A 23,010-nucleotide genomic window follows, 5' to 3' on the forward strand; every position below is an offset into this window, starting at 1 on the left:
TGTCCGCCTAAACATACCTGTACTAAAACAGGTACAAAGTTGCATTTGCTCACATTACTAGCATCAACTTTGGCAAGTACTAATAAGACCCTGGAGTACTGATTCTTAGATGATTTGGGCTTGGTTATCAGGTTTCCAAGGTGATATTCACTGTAAAAGCTGTTGTTTTTTTAGGCGGAGACTGAATTTGAGATGTTTTATAATGTTCTAGCTCTATTTACTCTGACACAGTAACATAGATTTTGATTCTGACACTTCTACAGCCACCCCACATGTGTTAGCTTTCATTTGATAACAAGATCATTATGAAGGCCCTTGTGATTGTGGAGATATTCTATATTCACTGTGGGCATGTCATTTCGAGCAGAAAACCAGAAAAATGAGGTGGATAAGAAGAGGTTAAGAGGGATTTTGTCTCACCTACAGTATCACTACTGTCGTTATTCGCTTATATACATGATATATAATAAATTAACTACAGGGAATTTTTTGTACATGCTTATACAGTATATGACTGAAAACCCTTTATGTAAAGAAAGCTTCATACATAAGGCGTAGAATATTTACACACCTGGTCTAAATGAATCTGTATCAAACATCTTCCGGTCAAATATTCACAACAAAACAAATCCTGAAATATATACAAAAAATACAAATGCAAATGCCCTAGAATATATATGTATATATAGGTTTTCATCTTTGAATTAAAAAACAGAAAATAATATGAATTTATATCTTCCAAGAGGAAATAAACATTGTTTTTAAAACATGCAATTGCCCGCCGAGCTTTCCAGGCCTGCCATCGACATCTGGAGGTACTGTATCTTTGGGTCACAGATGACACCATGTTGTGGGCAAAAGCTGTCCTTGTTGCAGGGCTCCTTGGACCACCATACCTGTAATCAGGGTTCCCTTTTATCTGCCCTGACCTCTGACCTGGGACCAGCTAGCCAGGTTAGCTGGCCACGAGGAGAGGTGCTGTGTTAGGCCTCTCACAGCTCCTGGCCCGGGGTTCTACACCATTTTTTTTACACTTTCGATTCGCTCTCTAGGTTGCCAATGTCACCGTTCCTCTCTGTCTGCTCCTCGTTGCCCTCCTCCTGGGTACCCAGGGTGCACTTCTTCTCCCGGCCTTCCACCTCCGTCTCCAGGAAGCCCTGCTGGCTCAGCTTGCTGGCGCAGGACCAGGTGAGGGGCAGGCGTGCGCGGGCCGTCATCTCTGCCAGCTCCCGGGCGCTGCAGGCTGGCGTGTTGGTCTCGTAGGTGTCGTGGAAGCTGTTGTAGTCCACCTCGTAGAAGCCGTCCTCCAGGGTCAGCACCGGGGTGAAGCGGTAGCCCCACTTCACCTCGCTGGTCACGTAGGAGCTCCTGGCCTGGCACGTCATCCCTGCAGGGAAGAAAACATGCTGTTAGAATCAGAATAATACATAATAACGCATTTTATTTGTATTGCGCTTTTCAGTGCTACAGAGTTAAAAAAGTGCTACAGAGTTAAAAACAAAAACAGCCTAAAACATAAGTTAAAAACATAGTAAAAAAACACAAAATAAATCACAAGAATGAACACAGGTTCAACAGTCAAAGGCCTTTTTGAATAAAAAGGTTTTTAGGCCTGTCTTAAGAGTCCAGGCTCTGTACTGCCCATAGCTGTACTGTAATGCCCTTAGCTGGCTAGGAAGGCTGAGAGCCTTAGAGACGTTCTCTAGTCTTGGAACGACACAGGTATACAGCGAGTGGGTGTGTCTCCTCATTATATTATAAATAATTGCAATTATGTTATCATGCCACTGAACATAGGTTTGCAAATCTCTTGCCTAGGGTCTTATCTGCTGAGACTTATTTCGTGTCTAATGAAGAATTACCATTATATTATACAGGTAGACAGTAGTACACTTCTGTGTTAGTACACACTTACTGTAACACTCAATGTCATACCAAGCCCTGTAAAACCACCCAGGGCCAGCTGATTTATTGATCTCACAGTGGCTTTCAACTACTCTTGGTAAGAAACATAGCCACTAACCACACTCCCACCATTTTGCCTTTGATGCAGTAATTCACTATACACAGACCCCAGAGAGATACAGTACAGTACTTATATACTGTATATACTCATGGTCTGCAATGCTATGTCCAGTAGTGCGGCTGGCTCATTACAGCCATGTTACTGATGTTCCTTCAGTACTAGGGAGGGTGGCAGTCTTCTCAGTGCTTATTATCAACTATTTAGCATGCAAATGCTGATAAGCCAGCACTTATGAATGGTCATTCTAAGCCTTCTCCCCAGACCTGCTCCCCAGACATTCAAACAGTAGGATAAAAGATACAGTACCAGACTCCCTGTGCGAATCTGCAAGCCAGCAGTATGTCTTTCACAAAGCCAAACCAAGCCCATTCTGCATGACTGTAGCCTCTGACATTGTCCAGATTATACTGCCAGTCATCAGAATGAATGGTGCATTTAAGTAGAGCCTTGTCCCCTGATTAGTTTCTCAGCGAAACCAGCAATCTTCTTACTTCCATTAATAATGTATTGGGTCAAATATAATGATGTGTTAATAAGCATCGTTTGTGCAAAGAGAGAAATTCTTCGAAGGGGGAAGTGTAAGGTTTGGGGGGTCGCTCTTATTGTGGAGCGACCCTTTGGCGTCCTCTGGTGTTTATGTATGTATTTTTGTCTGTCCTAATTACTGTAATTGCTACCTGGTGTGTCTTGTTTAGCTGTGGCTATTTATATCCCTCTGTTTCCTCTCTTGTTGTCGGTTGTTCACTATATGTTGCGTTCATTATGTGTGTACGGGTCTTCGTAGCCTTATCGTTCCTCGTCTGATTAGGAAATAAGTATCGATTGACTATTGTAAGTACTAGGGATGTCCCGATCCCATTTTTTCACTACCGATACCGATACCTGGGCTTCAGGTATCTGCGATACCGATATCAATCCGATATTTGTATTTATTGTTTTACTCCTGAATAATAACAAATACTTCCCCAGTATATAGTCCACAACAACAGTTGGCTATTAAAGACTGCCAGCCTTTATTCAAGCAACAAAAACAGTACTCTGCAGTACTCAGTGACCAACTGGTTTAAAGTTAAAACAATTTAAACTGCAGCATTCAGCATTGTAGAAAAAAAAAAGAGTTAATGTCTGATTTCTAGTTTTAGTGCCTTCATGTTTTTATTCTATTTATCTTCTCTTACAAATGGCAAATCAATTATAGCACCCTTTTAAAAGTGTAGCCGTGACGCTGCTGGTGGTGAGACCAGAAACCAGTCGCAGAATCAAAGGGGTGTCAACAATATCTGCTTTTCGTTTTTTTCATAACAGGCAACTTTTAGTTTTAAAGTACCACTCGATATAATATACAACAGTTTAACGATCACTAAATACTTATAATCTGTGGGTTGGATTCACTGTTGCCAGAGGCTACCGGTAAGTGATACCTGGCTTGTAAACATACTTTCGTTTTAGAACGAAACGTTAGCCGCTAGCTGTTAGCAGCGTTTTTAGCAGTCACCATTCTTGAGCAAAACATTGATACAAACAAACATTCAAATACTCGTGTCGTCTTGAATTTTTTTCCGATTTCAATGTATGACGCATCATTTGAAAGCTTACCATCTGTAGTTTCAGATTATGTAAACAACCGAAAAATTACAATGTGACAACTGACAATGAAAAGAGCTACCTGTAGGCGAAATCATTTTTCTGTTTTTTACATGTGCTTAAACTACAGATTGTAAGCTTTCAAATGATGCATCATACATTGAAATTGGAAACAAATTGAAGACGACATGAGTATTTGAAAGTTGCTACACCTGAAATCACTAAGCAGAGAAAATGCCTTTTGAAGATGTTGTTTTTTTCTCACCTTCACAGCCAGGTAATGGGCGGTAACAATGTCTGGTTAACCTCACCCCCAACCACTCAGCTGTCAATATCTGTCTGTGTTACTCACTGGGTCAGACAGCTACAGTATAGCTAACATTATTACCTAGCAAGGTATTACCTAAGCTAATTAGCCAGCTTATCATTATGGAGGCTTTATGGTTGTTGTAACTATTATTCTTTTAATGAAACAAAAAAGTCTTGAATCAGAATCAGAATTTATTTTACAGTACACAATAATACATATCTTTGACTGTGGTTCTTCAACATTAGCTTTGCAGCAAGGTACATAATCACAATAATACCATCATCACAATAATCACAAGTAAATAAGTAAAGTAAGTAATGAATTAAAGAAAAGGTGCTGTGGCGTCTGGTGGGCATGTGGTGTCTTTTGCCTCATCTGAACAGAATTCTCTGATCAAAAAGATACTTCTGTCTGGCCAGATCCGGGGGGCTTGACATCAAAGCTGAAACAGACAAAAATAAACACAGTTAGCTAGCTGTACACGGTTTCAACAACACAACTTATAAGAACATGTGCTATGCGATTGTTTTAGAAAGTATTACGCAATACCACACAACTTACTAGCTAATGCTAGCTAGCTAACACGGCTAGCCCAAGCCAAGTAACAAAAGACAAACAGTTAACTAACTGTACACAGTAGCAACAACACAACTTATAAGAACAGAATAATGTGCTACTATGCGATTGTTTTAGAAAGTCTTTAAAAGGCAATACGACGACACAGAACCTACTAGCTAATGTTCGCTAGCTAACGCGGCTAGCCCAACACAAACAAAGGACTGTATGCTACTCACCCAAAAGCAGAACGTGTTGTGGTATGTTGTTGATCCCGTGAAATCCGTATGTTGTCCAAGTAAAGTTTCATTTCTTGGGGACTTTCTTTGTGCCTTCAGTCATTACTGAACAATTGATGAGCTGAGCAGTGTTCATCTATGAATAAACTCAGAACACATTCTCATTGTAAACATTAAAACAGGGCTTCCTTTGTCCCTCCCCGTTGAGCTCAACAGCCAATCACACCCAAGTGTGATCCTCGTGTTATTTCAGCCACAAGCATGACAAACAAGCCTATTTTGTTGCTAGATTATAGTTATTTAATGAACGTAAAACTGTTCGGAAAAATAACGAGTGGGTACTTCACATCTTCAAGTTGAATGTTAGCTGAAAAAACGAAAATCTGAGTTTTACGTCAGAAATACTTTGAAGACGAATTTGACGTATTTCTGTTTTCCGAGACGTGTCTTATTACATCGTCAGTAGACACAAATGGTTTATGATTTCACCAGCTAGCATCATGACATTGTCAGACTCATTACACACAAAGACATATTACTGAACGGGCCTACCGGGCCCAGGCCCAGGGGCCCCAGAGATCAGGGGGCCCTTTGCATTTCTTGTCGCAGGGATGCCGGTAGAAAATGTCCTACTGTAACTGGGACAAATGAGATTCCTTATATGAACGTAAAAAAACTATTTTGAATAAACTTTTGAATATACTATTTTGAACAATTTTATAGGGGCCCACGTCTTGCAAAAAAAAGAGAAGCTTGTATGGGCTACATAGTTTCTATAGCCTACTCAGATTCTAATGTGAATACAGGCTACATTCCCATTAGATTAATGAGTAGGCTATAGAAACTAGACACTAGAGGGCGCCATTAAAGTTTGTGTACTGGGGACAGGTCACGAGGTCACACTGGTGCAGGTCTTTTACATATCTTTTATTAAGGCTGAAGATGATAAAAGCCCACAAGGACTACTCCGCGTAATTATCGATTGTGGCCTGCAATCTATGTTTCCAAATGTCTATGTTGCGCTGCGGCTATTTTTGACTCTGCCTGTAACCAAGTGCGAATGGGAGCGGTCATTCTCTGTGCTGTCCAGGATTAAAAACAAATTGCGGACTAAAATGACGCAACACCGTCTCAAGGCTCTTTCTCTCATGGCAATTGAGAGCGAACTGACCAAATCACTGGACGTTAATGATATCGTGGATGATTTTGCACGAAGCAGAGCCAGGAAAAAATGCATTGCATAAGGTAAGACTATTTTATGATTAATTTAGTCTTATAAAGCCATCCTGTGGTTGCTATATATGACACCATAGTGTTGCCAATTGTTTTTGGTTGAAAGCGGTGTATTTTGTTACTGTACATGTACTGTTGTTGGCTTCAATTGAGTGTGGCATGCCTGTGTTGTAAATCCTGTGTCGTTGAAATACAGGTGATTTTTTTCTAGTTATTGTGCTGTTGGCTGTGAGTGTTCCTCCGCTGTAAAACCTGTTGAGATGCAGGTAAACGTAGGCTATGTCTTATATGCTGTTGGCATTGTGTTTACTTGCGCTCTAAAAAAAAAATGTGTTTGCGCTGGGGAGGGGGGGGGGGCCTTTCTACAGGTCCAGGCCCAGGGGCCCATTTTTTCATGATCCGTCTATGATTACACACAGGTAGCTACTAGCCAACTCTCATGCCCGTGACCACTGACTACTACTGTTGTCATCATGTGAGTGACACGCCGGATCGCGAGCCCCAGATCGCTGCCTATTTTTTTTCTGGTGCGATCTGCGATCCAGCATTCAGGACCAATATCGCGGCGATATGCGATATCAATATCGGATCGGGACATCCCTAGTAAGTACATTGCCCTGCCTTGTTCTATTGACGGCGTTTTTGGGAGACTAAAGCCATCTCCTCTTTTGTTTTGTTGTTGTTTCCTATTGTTATTTAAACATTTATCGGAGACTTGATTTCTCCTCTTTTGTTTCATCGCTTACTGTGCGGTTATTATTAATTCCCGTTTGCTCAAAATAAAGAGTACCTTTATTTTTTGAATTATACTCCTGCATCCGTCTACTCTGTTCTACTCTGCACCTGGGTCCAAATACATTATCCCATCGTAACAGAACAACCGACCCAGCAGACCCAGCAGAGGCAGATCAGATTCGCACAGTGCTGAATACCCAGAGGGCTATGGTAGCCCAGCAGGAGCGGAACCAGCTGGCGATGTTAGCTGAGATCCAAAAGCTGACCATCGCCGTGAATAGCCTGGTGGCCGCTCAGGCCAACCCCACTCCACCAGCGGCAGTAGCAGTAGCAGCCGTGCCTCCTCTACCTCCGGTGACCACTCGGGAACCCCGACTACCTCCTCCCGAACGCTATGATGGACGTCCAGAGGGCTGCAGAGAGTTCCTGACTCAGTGTTCATTGATCTTCAGCCTGCAGCCCCTGACCTTCCCCACCAAGCAGTCCCGAGTGGCCTACATCATCACCCTGTTGACGGGCCGTGCCCTTTCCTGGGCCACGGCCGAGTGGGAGAGTCAGTCGCCGGCGTGCTCTGACGCTACAGCATTCACCCTGGAGTATTCCATCGAGTTCCGCACTCTAGCTAAGGAGGCGGGGTGGGAGGAGTATGCCCAGGGGCTCTCGGAGGCGATGAAGGACCAACTTGCCCTCCGGGAGCTCCCAGAGCGGCTAGACGGCGTAGTGGAGCTCTCGGTGCGTGTGGACAATCGGCGCCGAGAGCGATCACGTGAGAGGGGCTCGTCGAGGGGCGCTCCGTCCCAACCTCCTCCTGCTAGGGAGGCGGCTTGGTGGTTCCCGGAGGAGACCACGGAGGAGGAGGAGGCCATGCAGCTGGGCGCAGCACACCTCTCCAGCTCAGAGAGGCGGTGTCGGCTGGACGAGCGGCGCTGCTTCCGTTGCGGTCGCAAGGGTCACCGCTACAGCGCCTGTCCAGGGACCTCGGGAAACGGGGCAGCCCGCTAGTGTTGGGAGGGGTACTAGCGGGTGGGGACATACCCTCGGGTTTCAATGACCCACAAACTTTTTTTTTTGTTAAGGTGCGGTGGGGACACTGTACCCAGCGAGTTCGGGCTCTGGTGGACTCAGGGGCAGCGGGGAATCTAATGCACGAGGGCCTGGGGGTGGGGGGTTCCTTTGGAAGAATTGAAGGAACCGGTTCCTGTTAGAGCCCTAGACGGTCGGCCATTGGGGTCGGGGACCATTACCCAGCGCACTATGCCAGTACATATCCAGGTGGGAGGGGGTCGTTGGGAACTCATACAATTTTTTATTGTGGCCTCTCCTGATTGCCCTATTGTGTTAGGTCACCCCTGGTTAGCTTCTCTCAACCCCCGCATAGAGTGGTCCACAGGTCGACTCTCCCTTGAAGCAGGCTCCGTCACGGTGCGTACTGAGTCTCCGCCCACGACTCTCGTATCCCCGTTGCAGTCCCAGTTCTCGCCTCTCCCCCATTCCACCCCTCTTCCTAATTCCCCTGGCCCTTCTTCCCTTTCCAGCCCCGACCTGACAGGTGTGCCTCAGATGTATTGGGACCTGGGGGAAGTTTTTAGTAAATCTCGGGCCGAGAAATTACCCCCCCATAGACCCTATGACTGTGCCATCGATCTGCTGCCGGGTACTGTGCCGCCGCGGGGACGCCTGTTTTCCCTCTCCCGCCCGGAGACCCTCTCCATAAACAAATACATGGAGGAAGCACTGGCCGCGGGTCATATCCGTCCTTCCACCTCGCCCGCTGGCGCAGGCTTCTTTTTTGTGGTAAAGAAAGACGGGGGACAGCGTCCCTGCATCGATTACCGCGGACTAAATGACATTTCCATCAAAAACCGCTATCCCCTGCCCCTCATGGATACCGCCTTTGAGTCACTGCAAGGAGCGAGGGTGTTTACCAAACTGGATTTATGGAATGCATACAACCTGGTGAGGATTAGGGAGGGGGATGAGTGGAAGACGGCTTTTAACACGCCTAACGGACATTATGAATACATGGTCATGCCCTTTGGTCTCGCCAATGCACCCGCAGTTTTTCAGGCCCTTGTCAACGACGTACTGCGGGATTTTATTGGTCGTTCGGTGTTTGTTTATCTTGACGATATCCTTCTTTTTTCTAAGGACAATACACTTCATCAACATCATCTACGTCAAGTCCTCCAGCGCCTCCTCCACCACCAATTATTTGTCAAGGCAGAGAAATGTGTCTTTCACACCGACACAGTGTCATTTCTGGGGTTCATTATAACACGGGGGATTTACGCATGGACCCTGCCAAGGTTAGTGCCGTGTTAGACTGGCCCCGCCCCTCCTCCTTGAAACAGTTACAGCGGTTCCTAGGGTTTGCTAATTTTTATAGACGTTTCATTCGCAATTTTAGCGCCCTAGCTGCCCCTTTAACTGCCCTTACTCGGTCCACCCTCTGTACGTTCGCCTGGTCCTCGGAGGCGGAGGGCGCCTTCGTGGACCTCAAGCAACGGTTCCCTGCGCCTTTTTCTCACGTCGGCTGTCCTCTGCAGAGCGTAATTACGACGTGGGAAACCGTGAGCTGCTGGCCATCAAATTGGCCTTGGAGGAGTGGAGGCAGTGGCTGGAGGGGGTGTGGTGTGGACGGACCACAAGAACTTGGCCTACATCCAGGGGGCTAAGCGCCTCAATTCGCGTCAAGCCAGGTGGTCGCTGTTTTTCACACGCTTCCATTTCTCCATCTCCTTTAGGCAGGGGTCCAAAAACGTCAAGCCGGACGCCCTCTCCCGGCAGTTCGATCCGGCGGACCGGGAGGAAAAACCCCACCCCATTGTTCCGGAGGCCCTTATTGTTGCCCCTGTGTCGTGGGGGATCGATAAAGTGGTGAGAGCGGCGCTCAGGCGGGAGCCTGATCCGTGGGGAGGACCCCCGGGGAGGTTGTATGTGCCCAAGACTGCGCGCTCACGGCTGCTGCAATGGGCGCATGCGTCGTCCCTCACTGGCCACCCCAGGGCTGCCAGGACCCTGGACTTTATTCGCAGGAGGTTCAGGTGGCCCACAGCGGAGGCGCCTTTGTGGCAGCCTGTCCTGTGTGTGCGTGCAGCAAGACCTCTCGCCAGCCTTCAGCAGGGCTATTCCGACCCCTATTCCGACCCCTCCCCATCCCCAAACGCCCACATCCCACATCTCCCTTGACTTCATTTCAGGTCTCCCTCCCTCTGACGGGTTCACTACCATCTTGGTGGTAGTGGACCGTTTCTCCAAGGCGGCCCACTTCATTGAGAAAGCATTTTTTGTAAATTAATAGCTTTCCTATCCTATATAACATCGGGACCTCGTTCCTCCGAATTCGACGCCGGGAGGCTGAGTCGGGATTACCAGCGTTATTAGCTAGCTACCGCGGCTAAACCAGCTAGCCACCTTTACACTTTTTAAACAGGCTTTTTTCTATCGGGATACCTCCCCGAACTACTAACAACCTTATATACTCTTATATCACATATCTCTGTAATACTCCTAGCTCACCATAATCATATTATTTTTCCATAATCAAATTGTTTTTCTCTTTCTCTGCAAATAACACTACTTTTCTCTTTCATGGCTTGCCAGCGCTGCCTGGAGCTTAGCCACCAGGTTGAGGAGATGAAGGGATGAATCTCGACTCTACACCAGATCAGACAAAGGGAGTCGTTTCTTGGTTCATTTTTTGACACATTACGTGAAACAATAATTACAGACATAGAAAGCACACAGACCACAACATCAACATCAAAGCCTCCACCTCCACCTGTAAGCCCCATCATAGATGAAACTCACTCTGTCCCTACATCACCAGGGACTTGGACCACCGTCAGGAAGAGGAGTCGTACCATCAACTCCCCTGGCACCAACCCCCCTGAGGTCCTCCTGCTGCGGAACAGCTACGAGGCGCTGCAGAGCCACCAGTCCACACCGAAGCCGAAGAGAGCCAGGGCCTGCACCACCACCCCCCCCCTCCCTCTCTCTCTCCCCCTCTCGCACCCTGTGTCCCCTACAGGTCCATCACACCGCCAGCCGAGGAAACTACACTTCATGTCTCCTCCCCGCCCCCCCCCCGCGCTCTTCTCCCCCGCCCCCCCCCCCCCCCCCTCTGTGCTTGTAATAGGCTCGTCCATGGTCCGCCATGTTGCAGTCCCGAAGGCCAGAACCCTCTGCATCCCAGGTGCCAAGGTGAGGGACGTCGCCGCGGTCGTCCCGATGATGGTGGAAGAAGACCCCCAGGCCACCTCCGTCATCGTCCACGTGGGTGCCAACGACATCGGACGGGAGAGGTCGGAGGAGCTGAAGGACAACTTCCGAGCCCTCATCACCACCGTCAAAGATACAGGTAAGACCTGCATCATCTCGGGCCCCTTCCCGAGTCCCAGGTATGGCGACACCAAATACAGTAGAATTCGAAGTCTTCACCTTTGGCTACAGGGATACTGCTGTCGTATGCAAATCCCATTTATAGACAATTTCACCACGTTCTTTAACCGTAGTGAGCTGTTTGCGAGAGATAGGTTTCACCCAAACAGGTATGGTGCCCGCCTGCTGTCCATGTCCATGGACCTCGCTGTCCAGCCCTGGACCTGGCCGGTGTCCAGACGAGACTGATGTGGGATGAGTCCGATCCATTCCTCTAACACCAAACATGCCATCCAGACTATTGTCTCCCATCGGACTCCCACCACCACAAATAAGGTAATACATGGCGCACATATGAGAAACGTATTACCCATTTCATTAAGTATTCCCTCGAGTCAGTCCCAGTGTCAAAATGACATCTCCATGGCAATTTTGAATATCAGGTCCCTATCGAACAAAAAAACATTTATCATAAATGAGCTCATTTATAAACTCATTTATAAACATAAACTCGACTGTATGCTACTCACAGAAACCTGGCTAGATACAAATGGAGCAGCAGCCCTTATTGAGGCATCTCCCCCCAACTACAGTTTTTTCCAATCAATCAGAAATGGAAAAAAGGGGGGAGGAACAGCTACCATAGCTTCAAATAACCTAAACTGCAAGAGCATATCCTTTGATATATTCTCCTCCTTTGAATATCATGCCACAGTTATGGCATGCCAACCACCTATTCTAACGGTAACTGTATACAGGCCGCCGAAACCAGCCCCTACCTTCCTACCTGACTTCTCTGAGTTCCTATCCATTATCCATCCCAACTATGATAGGATTATTATCACTGGTGATTTTAATTTTCATGTTGATAATGAGGCTGACTTGAGGGCTAGGGATTTTATTGACCTCTTGAAATCTATGGATTTTATCCAACATGTCAATGAACCCACTCACAATCATGGCCATACCCTTGATCTTGTGATTACAAAGGGTCTTGAGGTCTCAATATCAGGTATCAGCGACCTGGCCCTCTCTGACCATTTCTGTATTTTCTTTACCATTGTAACACGTAAAGCTGAAAACAATGCTGAACGTGTTGTTAAAAAACGTTATCTTACCCCTGCAGTGGCTGAAAATGTCAAAGCTTTAATGAACAGTAATCACACAACTCCCACGTTATATGAAAACGACTTAGTAATTACCTTTAACAATAAAGTAAAAATGGCCCTAGACTCCCTGGCACCTACCAAACTAAAAAAGGTTGGAGCCAAGAGGAGAGCACCATGGTGTAACAGTGAAATAAATCTCCTAAAGAGAACATGTAGGAAAGCTGAGCACAGATGGAGAAAGAGCAAATTATAGATTGATCAGAATATTTTTAAAGAACATCTATCTGCCTTTAACTTGGCAATGCGAAATGCTAGGAAAATGTGCAGCCCACTTCAGGGATAAGATATCAAATATTAGAATGTGTATTACTCAGGAAAGACTAGGTTTGTGTAACACTATAGATCCGCCACCACAGAACATGACTATGAGCATGTTCACCATGATTAGTACTGAAACATTAGGTAAAATTGTGTCACAGCTTAAACCGTCTACGTGTCCTCTTGACCCTATTCCTACCACCTTTTTTAAGGACATTTTTGAATCTGTGTCTGATGTAGGGCTGCCACAAACGATTATTTTCATAGTCGACTAGTCACCGATTATTTTAACGATTAGTCGACTAATCGGATCATAAATTACAGCTTATCGCACAATTACTCAATCGCTCTTATTTAGCTATCATCTTCTAAATCAGCTTCTAAATTTAGCTTGAAGTTGTTAGTTGTTGTTGTAGGCATGTGCTAACTAAAAATAAAGACAATTAAAATGATTGTTCACTCAAAAATAGATATTTTAATGAACTTTGCAGATTTATTTCTGGCATCACTTGCATGTAATGTAATGTAAAGAGTAGTAGAGGGTGCAAACTGCTGAGTAAAATGAGGTAGGCTAGGCACTAGGCAACCAAAAGAATACAAAAACAAAAATAAATACTTGTACAGAGTACAAAAGTTTTGCTTTGCTTCACTCATCTCATAGTAGAACGCGCCTTCTTAGCACTGTAACGTTAAGACAACATTTTTAGCTATTTGATAAGTATCGCTTTGATGACAACGTAAAATAATGTAAGAAGGCTTTTAACGTAACGATATCGTTAGCCAATAACAAGCTAACTAGCTTACCGAGACGAGCCATCGTCTTCCTCGTCATCTGCCACAACGTGCTTCCTTTTTAGATGCTCGCGCATCATAGACGTGCTGCCATGATAAGCGAGTTCAGCTTTGCAAATTTTACATTTTACATTCTTTTTTTCAACGTTGTGGTTGAAATGCTCCCACACTTTAGAGGTACGAGGACAGGAAGACATTTCTCTGTTTGTTTTTCCGGGGAAGTCACGTGTGCCCCGGATGACCGACACTGCGCATGTACATCAAAGACACTGGGAGACGCTAGCCAGTGGCAGCTTCAGGGAAGAAAAACGAATGCTTATCGAATGAAATGAATGGTCTTTATTGTCATTGATATAGTACAGGTACCAAACAACGAAATTTGGGAGGGGGGGCTCCCCTGGTGCTAGGCAAAAAAAAAAAAAAAAAACGCTTATTTCAGCTCCAAAAAAACATGCGACTACGGCGATTACCAAATATGTCGGCGACGATTTTGGTAGTCGACGTCGTCGTGACTAGTCGACTAATCGTGGCAGCCTTAGTCTGATGACATACTAGGCATTGTAAATCACTCCCTACTTAAAGGGATATTTCCAGCGGCGCTTAAAACTGCCCTGGTTAGACCCACCCTGAAGAAAAGTTACTTAGATCCTTCTGATCGCAAAAACTGTAGACCAATATCCAATCTCACTTTTCTAAGCAAAATTTTAGAAAAGGTAGCGTGTAAACAGCTTCATGAATTCTTAGTCTTAAATAATAGGTATGACCCACTTCAGTCAGGTTTCCGATCATACCACAGCACAGAAACCGCTTTGCTTAAGGTAACTAATGACCTTAGGATAAATGCAGACTCAAAAAAACTCTTGATTCTTGTACTCTTAGACTTAAGTGCAGCCTTTGATACGGTAGACCATTCCATACTTATTGAGAGACTTGAAAACTGGGTTGGCCTCTCAGGTCCGTTCTTAAACTGGTTCAGGACTTACCTGGCTGACCGAGACTACTTTGTAGCCCTTGGTGACCATAAGTCAAAAAATTATAGCACAACCTGTGGAGTTCCCCAGGGGTCCATTTTAGGACCGTTGCTTTTTAGCCTATACATGCTACCCCTCAGTTCTGTTATCAAGAGGCATAGCGTTAACTACCACAGCTATGCTGACGACACTCAGCTTTATATCTCATTAACTCCCAACGACTACTAGATGATCGACCACCTGATAGATTGTATTGCCGATATTAATATTTGGATGACACAAAACTTTCTCCAACTCAATCAAGAAAAAACAGAGGTATTGATCATTGGCGAGAAAACTGGGAGAGAGAAATGATCTGCACACTTGAAAATACTAGCTCTTAACACTGACAAGTGTCAGGCTAGGAATCTTTGTGTCATAATTGACACAGATCAACATTTTGAAACTCATATTAATAATACTATTAAAACATCCTTCTACCATCTAAGAAACATCACTAAGGTACAATCATTTCTCTCCCAGGCAGACACTGAAAAATTAATGCATGCGTTTGTTACTAGTAGGCTAGATTACTGTAATGCTCTCCTGACAGTTCTCCCCAAAAAAATGATTAATAGACTACAAATGGTTCAGAATGCTGCTGCTCGTGTCCTTACTAGGACCAAACGAAGAGCGCACATCACACCTGTCTTGAGATCACTACACTGGCTCCCTGTCAGTTATAGAATAGACTTTAAATAATTAATAATTTTGCCATTTAGCAGACGCTTTTATCCAAAGCGACTTACAATTACGAATTACAGGGACATTCCCCCTGGAGTAACTGAGGGCTAAGTGCCTTACTCAAGGGCACACTAGTAGTGGTGTGGTTTCAGTCGGGATTTGAACTCACAACCTTCCGATCACAAGTCCAACTCACTATCCACTAGACCACCACTACCCCTCTTTAAGATCCTTTTACTAGTCTATAAGTCACTCCACTGCGATGCACCCAATTACATGGTGGACATGCTCATAAGATACACACCAGCTAGACCCCTAAGGTCTAGTGGCACGGAACTTTTAATAGTGCCAGAGGCTAGGACAAAGAGATTGGGAGGATCAGCTTTTAGCATATAGGGGGGGGGGGATACTGTAAGGTTTGGGGGGTCGCTCTTATTGTGGAGCGACCCTTTGGCGTCCTCTGGTGTTTATGTATGTATTTTTGTCTGTCCTAATTACTGTAATTGCTACCTGGTGTGTCTTGTTTAGCTGTGGCTATTTATATCCCTCTGTTTCCTCTCTTGTTGTCGGTTGTTCACTATATGTTGCGATCATTATGTGTGTACGGGTCTTCGTAGCCTTATCGTTCCTCACCTGATTAGGAAATAAGTATCGATTGACTATTGTAAGTACATTGCCCTGCCTTGTTCTATTGACAGCGTTTTTGGGAGACTAAAGCCATCTCCTCTTTTGTTTTTTTGTTTTGTTTCCTATTATTATTTAAACATTTATCGGAGACTTGATTTCTCCTCTTTTGTTTCATCGCTTACTGTGCGGTTATTATTAATTCCTGTTTGCTCAAAATAAAGAGTACCTTTACATTATCCAAATCCAAATATCCAAATACATTATCCCATCGTAACAGGAAGTCGAAAAAGAAAATCGAAACTGGCCATTTAAATGATTTTTCTTCTTTGGGTAAAGGAATGTGTTGAAGCACCAGTTCTCACACATGAGAAAGAGGCTCTCATCGTTCACATAGCTCTGCAGTAACATAGAGATGAACTGTACCTCTTTTGACCCGCACATCACGTTTTATTTTTTTCTTATTTAAACAGGTTTCATAAGACTTCTTAGGGGGTGTTCACACTTGACTTATTTTTAAAGAAAAAAAGCGCGGCCTTCAGCGCCTTTTTACATACAACCCAATGGGAAAAGGGAAAAAACTGCCTTTTAAAAAGCGTGAGAAAAGCGCAGCTGCCGCCGCCTTTTTCAGTTGAACTGAACTTGACTTCTTTTTTTAGAAAAAAGCGCAGCCTTCACCGTCTTTTTACATACAACCCTATGGGAAAAGGAAAAAACGGCCACCTTTTAAAAAGCGTGAGAAAAGCGCAGCTGTCGCAGCCTTTTCCAGTTGAATTTATTTAACTTTTCAGAAAGGCACTGTGTGTCATCAAGCGCCTTTCTGACAGCTGACCAATCAGGACGAGGAGAGTAGGTACGCGTGTACCTTAGAATCGTAGAATGTTTTAGAATGAACTCGTGATTGCTACTGGTGTTTCATAACGTGGTTCCAGTGTTAGCAGCATTCGGCAGAAATCTTCATTTTCCGCAACACTGTTGCAAATATACCCAGTTCAACACAACACAGCTTGCAAATATACCCAGCGATAGACTTCGTAGTCGTAGTCGTAGCCTCGGGGAGTAAAAGGGAAGCCTGGTCTGCCTCTTAGACATGACTACATCGTAATGATTACAAAGATGCCACTTGAAATGCATGAAATCCAAGTTTATTACATATTCGTAAAAAAAAGTGCAACTTCTCTGCTTTCAGAAACTGTTAGAATTTTTTAGATTGGGCATATAGTTCATGAATTACGATAGTTTGAAGGAACGCTGTAAAATCCTGTCTAGACGCGAATCTATCGGCATTAGTCAAATACATGCTCACATCCAGTCATCTGCTCACTGCTCTCCATCAAAAATGGCACATCCATCAATAATATTACATAATAACAACTGCTCTGATTAGATTGCTTAGATTGTTTAATACGTCAACGGGGGAAAGCGAGATGAACTCGCGAGTATCATGCTTCCTCCATTGAACGGAAAGTCCTATCTATTCCATTCAAAGTGTTTTAGCCTTCCCCCTTTCCACTGGTAATAAGGAATTGGCAAGAATAGATCGATATAAATAGATCAACATAATGCAGCACTATCATGCACAGATCAGCCTTAAAACATGTAACGTTATATACAGGGATGCACATAACATTTTGGGGCCAGTGCTCAGAGGAGCACCTAGGGATGCTGCTTGGTGCTCCCCGAGCTCGCGAGTCACGACCCGTCCCACAGGATGGATGAAAAAGGGATACATGGATAACTTATATTAGCAAAACGACATTTATTCATAAATAAAGATGAACGAACAAATGATTGTGTGCAAAACAAAAGAAACAAATGCAAAATCAAATGACTGCTCTTTAAGCATGAAAGTCTGTCAGACTCCTTTAAACACAATGAAATCAACTGATCTCTTTAAGCACTGCTCTGTTCTGTAAACACTGAAATCAACTTTTCAACAAAAAGTTACAGCCTAAGCATTTATTTATACTACAAGCTTAATCGTCATCATCACTGCTCTCTTGACTGCTGTAAATTATCACTGTCCTCAATTTCAACCATGGTAGAGGATGTTTTTTTTGTGATCAAATTGTTTTTTTGTTTGTTTTATTTTTTTGGGTGCGCAAAAGCGCCCTCATGCGGCTGATCTGCCGCGCAGCATGCATTTTGGCGACGCATGCGCACTGGCGCACCAGTTATGTGCACCCCTGGTTATATATATAACGGAGCGATGTATTTCTACGGAAAGGCTGACTGACGCGGGGGCTCATACAATCTCCGCGTATGTGTGAAAGAGGCTTAAATGTTGAAATAACAGTAATACAATGTTCATTGATAAAATGACATAAGGGATGGAAAGGGGTTTTAGAAGGGGGATGACGAAGCGCGCTGGACTGAGGAACAGCATAGGCACAGGACATAGCATAGTCGTAACCTCGGGGAGTTAAAGGGAAGCCTTGTCTGCCTCTTAGACATGACTACATCGTGGCTTCAGTTGGGTTGTAATTGTGCTTGCTGCAGAGCACGATGTTATTGCTGATATTTTTGTTTTAATCCTGTTCTTTTACCAACTGTTAAGACAACAATAAAGTAAACTAGTTACTTTAGCTAGCTAAAGATATTGCCCCCCCAAATCATTTTACAACTTGTTATAATTATGTTACGATGTTTCTCCGCATTGATATAAGCAACGCAGGGTGCGCTCGTAAATTCGCTCTGAGAGCGCCGGAGCGCACACTGGGTTCAAGGTCATAAAGGGACCAGGTAATTTGATTGGACAAGAGGCATTCCATGAGTGCTGATCAGATTTCCAGGGCGAATTTACGAACACAGCTAGCGAACAGAAGACGAAAAAACCGTCAGATCAGATATATAAACAGGTTATTTTGATAAACTGGACACATTTTGGGAATATATATGGTTACTTTCTCGCCTGAAAACATATTAAAACTTCTGAAAATGACATGTTAACACTTGTATTGCCAAAATTACAGCTTTTAGCCAATGGAGGTTTAAAATGGACGATTTAAATTGTCCGCTGCTAGCCGGTGCGAAATGCATTCTGGGAAAAAGGCGGTGAAGGCTGCGCTTTTTTCCCATCAGTTGTATGTAAAAAGGCGCTGAAAAGGCGCTGAAGGCTGCACTTTTTTCTAAAAAAAGAAGTCAAGTGTGAACGCCCCCTTAATGACCCTTAAGAACCACACCAGCCAGTTTTGCTTCCTGGCTTTTGTAGGAAAGAAAATACACAAAGAATGGATACACCAAATGGTACCTTAGTCATTCAGAGCTATTTGGGAGAGTAACGTCAGCGATGAGCAATTCACATTTTCAAAATGTCAAAAGGTTGTTTGACTCACTCGCATAAGGAGGGTTATAATTGACACTGGTTGCCTATTAAGTCTACAAACAGGCTAGCTATTTCACACTTCTGAGCTCTATTCTGAAATAAATGTAATACTTCATGGCACATGGGAAATCGTTTTATAAAGAGCTAATTGGCAAATTTGGCAAATTGTGCAGCACCAGGATGCCATATAGACTACATGACTAATGTGGGTTAGGGTTAGTTTAAATGAACACTGCGTGACAAGCAACACTCTCATTTATACAGCTGTCATGCCTAACTAGCTCCTTCGACATGTTGCGTTGCTGCAGGGCTTTGAAATGGCACAATTATTGAGATTATAACATTAAAAGTGGAGAGAGGTCAACGGGGGGATTGTTAATGAACATGCGATTCGAAAATAATTGGTGCTCTGGAGTGTACCCATCAACAGGATATCGAGTCAAGCGAGGAGACGGAAAATAGGACTTCTGTATACTTAGAGAGAATGGATTTGTGCGTGAGTGTGTATGTGTGTGTGTGTGTGTGTGTGTGTGTGTGTTTGTGTGTGTGTGTGTGTATATCTGTGTGTATGTGTGTGTGTATTCATAGTGTATCATGCTGCGGTTTAATTTAACTTAACCATTGAACCTGAAACCGTGCAGCCGTTGTGCTGCAGAAACAACATGGTATAGCTTAAGGGTTCTAGCAGCAATGTGTAACCATGGATACTGAACACCCAGGTCTCACACTAAACCCAGCATGACAGTATTCATGAATGCGAAACGGTAAAAGTGATATCATTGTACAAACAGTTTCTGTTTCGTGGTTCAACAAAGGCCTCCCCAACCACTCCCTCAAGGCAACCACTCCCCCATTACACTACCTGTCATTATCAACCTGTCATCTGTCAGTGGGGTTGTCAGCTAACCCTCAGGAAACAAGCTTGCAGGGCTGACATGTTTACATTGCTAAATAATAATAATAATTCAAGGTTCATGATTTCATGATTATTGGCATGTGTGCCAAAAGTTTATTACATCCCATTATACAAGTACAAGAAAATACAATTCTTATGGCTTCAGTTTCCGTTGACATTGCAGCAGCAAGAGAAAACAAAATGACAATGGAAAAAATGGTAAAAGGAAACAATAATAATGTTGTGTCTGTGTGTATGCATTTATCATTATAGCCCATAAGAGACACCCGTCTGACAGAACTGATTGAAAGCATGCTTGAAAATAGGCACTTCTTCGTTGAGCTAGGAGGAAAGAAAAGCAGGTGGCGAAAACTCAAGAATGGCCTTCCACAAGGAAGTGTGCTTGCACCACTTCTCTTTAATATCTACACCAACGACCAACCAAAAAGCGCAGACACCCGCCGCTTCATCTATGCAGACGATCTTGGCATAGGTGCACAAGCCACTGATTTCACAGTTGTGGAAGACAGACTCTCCAACGCTCTGGCAGAGCTAACACCGTACTATGAAGAGAACCACCTACGTGCAAACCCATCTAAGACACAGGTGTGTGCCTTCCACCTGAGAAACCGTGAAGCCAAGCGCCAACTGAAGGTCCGCTGGTCAGGAACCTCCCTTGAACACTGTGAGCACCCAGTCTACCTAGGGGTAACCCTGGACAGATGCCTCTCTTTTAAGACCCACACTGAGAAGACCAAGTGTAAAGTGAGTGCGAGGAACAACATCATCCGCAAGCTCACTGGCACAACCTGGGGTGCTAACCCACAGACCCTGAAGTCAACCGCACTAGCTCTCTGCTACTCAGTTGCCGAGTATGCCTGCCCAGTATGGGAGCGAGCTGCCCATGCCAAGAAGCTGGATCCCGCCCTCAATGCTAGCTGCCGCCTTATCACAGGCTGTCTGAAACCAACACCAACAGACCGTCTATACATCCTGGCAGGCATAGCCCCACCAGAGATACGACGAAATGCAGCAAGCAAAAAAGAGCGCCAACAACAGTCTACTGACCAAAGACATCCTCTCTTTGGCCATGTGCCAGCCAAAAGCCGCCTTAAATCAAGGAAAAGTTTCCTGAAGAGCGTCCCGCCCCTCGGAACACCGAGCACAAGCAGTGAAAGAGTCACTCGGTGGGAAGAAAGGCTGGACAAACTCCCACCAGCAACAACAATGGAGCTAAAGGCGAGCGAGGCACTGCCCCCTGGAGCAGACACCAACTACGCAGTGTGGAAATGCCTAAACAGGATAAGATCTGGTGTTGGACTTACAAAAGCCACTCTCGCCAAATGGGGATACCTAAATGACGGGGACGTTGTGTGTGACTGTGGCACTGAACCACAGACCATGCAGCACCTCCTGATATGCCCCCTGCTGGAACAGCCCTGCACATCAACGGACTTGGCAGAGTTCAATGAGAAGGGACAGCAATGTGTTCAGCTGTGGTTGAACCAGATCTAGCCAAGCCTTGTAACTGACTCTCTTGTGGACACGAAAAGAAGAAGCCCATAATGCATCTAGTTCCACATATTCTACAGCAAATCTACAAATCAGCAACATTCTCCAGCATCAAGCTGCTAAATATAAATATGAGTGCAATTCGTGAATTAATCATTATTTTTGATTCCACACAACATTACCGTTCATTACAAAAGCATTTACCTTTTCTATAATATCTTTGATAAAGCTAGCTAGCTAACAAGCTAACACTTGTTTGGCTAGTGGAGTAAACACACACACACACACACACACACACACACAAAATATGTGTATGTTCATACACAACAAACAAAACCACACTAACAAAAAACGAACAAACAAGCTTCTAAAAGGTTAGCTAGCTAACAAGCCAAGGCTAGCCTAGTAAACACGGACACAGCTTAGAGCTTACTCACTACACTAGTTAACAAACTAACATGTTTGGCTATGCTATGTAACTCACTGTCGGTGTGTCTGCAACAAACATACAAACTTGTACAGACACAGCTTAGTAAACAACGCAAGTAACTCACTTACCCAAAAACAAAGCAGAAGGTGTACTGACAGACCACAGTCCTGTGAATAGTATGTTGAACGATGAAACTTTCTCTGTGGATAGTCCTTGATGACACTCGCACATGGCTATTTATGAGGATGTGGGAAAGGGACTCAAAAATAAATAAATAAAACTACTACCTCCACCCAAGTTTGCTAACGAACTGCAGGTATTTAGTGACTATTGGTTATTGATTGGGTTCTTCATCGCGTACATTTTGTCCTATGCCAAAAACCGAAAAACTATTTTTTTCACAACATGGCTTGTTTGGCTCGATTGCGATGTTTCACAATTCCCGACATGCAGACCTTTTCACTGTGACAAATATTATTTTCATGTTTAGATGAAATCTAGTCTTATCCTGAGTTGTCCTTCAAGCTAATAGTCTAGCAGCAAGTCCTCAAAAAAGGCTTTAGTTTTCGAGATACCCCTACCCGAGGTAGAACAAATGACAACAATGATTTTTCTTATCTTTAGGGTATCCTATTAATGAAATTGATTGTTGTCAAATGTTATTTTTGGGGAAAATAATTTTTTTGGGTTGTTCTTTAGAACTACCCCAATCCCTGAAAAAGAGCCAAATTAGACCAGGCCGAATATGGGGAAGGTGACAAAAAAGCCCATAACTTGAGAATGATCACTCCTTTCCTCTTCAGATTTGCTGAGGTACCTAAATAAATACTGAATTATAGTCTTGTAAACATAGCTTAAGTTTAGACGGAAATTGCACTTTTTGGTGATAGGAACATAGGACTCCATCACTTTTCTCTCATTTATCAGAAAAACTGAAATCCCTAAAAAATGTACCATTACTGAATTGTCTAGGGTGCTATTGAACACTAACCAATAGTTGTATGGAAATATCTCATACAGTTCTATGGCAAATTAGATTTCTTTAGACATAGGCCTACCTCTTCTCTGATAGTCAAATTCCGAATGGGGGATAAGTGGCATAATAGCCTATAAGTTAAGAATGCTCACTCTGATGGTCCTCATATTTGGAGAGGGAAATACCAGGTGGCTGAACTACATCACCAAATAGTCATAATAAGAGTAACCCAATAGAATAAAGTTTATTAGTTCTAAATTGCAAACCTCTAAA

The 23,010-nt window shown here is 44.1% G+C and overlaps 1 protein-coding gene across 1 annotated transcript in view; it reads right to left on the minus strand.

The window, feature by feature from the left end:
* Positions 1-1,028: 1,028 nt before the first annotated feature.
* kcnj6 (potassium inwardly rectifying channel subfamily J member 6) overlaps positions 1,029-23,010 on the minus strand; it is a gene marked incomplete at its 3' end in the record, with an annotated part of 66,284 nt that continues 44,302 nt past the window's right edge. The window contains exon 2 of the mRNA XM_080529920.1: positions 1,029-1,387. Coding sequence (XP_080386046.1) covers positions 1,029-1,387 — 359 coding nt within the window. The remainder of the gene's footprint in view (positions 1,388-23,010) is intronic.

Source organism: Nansenia antarctica (assembly GCF_963989245.1).
Source record: "Nansenia antarctica genome assembly, chromosome: 4".
Lineage (NCBI taxonomy): Eukaryota > Metazoa > Chordata > Actinopteri > Argentiniformes > Microstomatidae > Nansenia > Nansenia antarctica.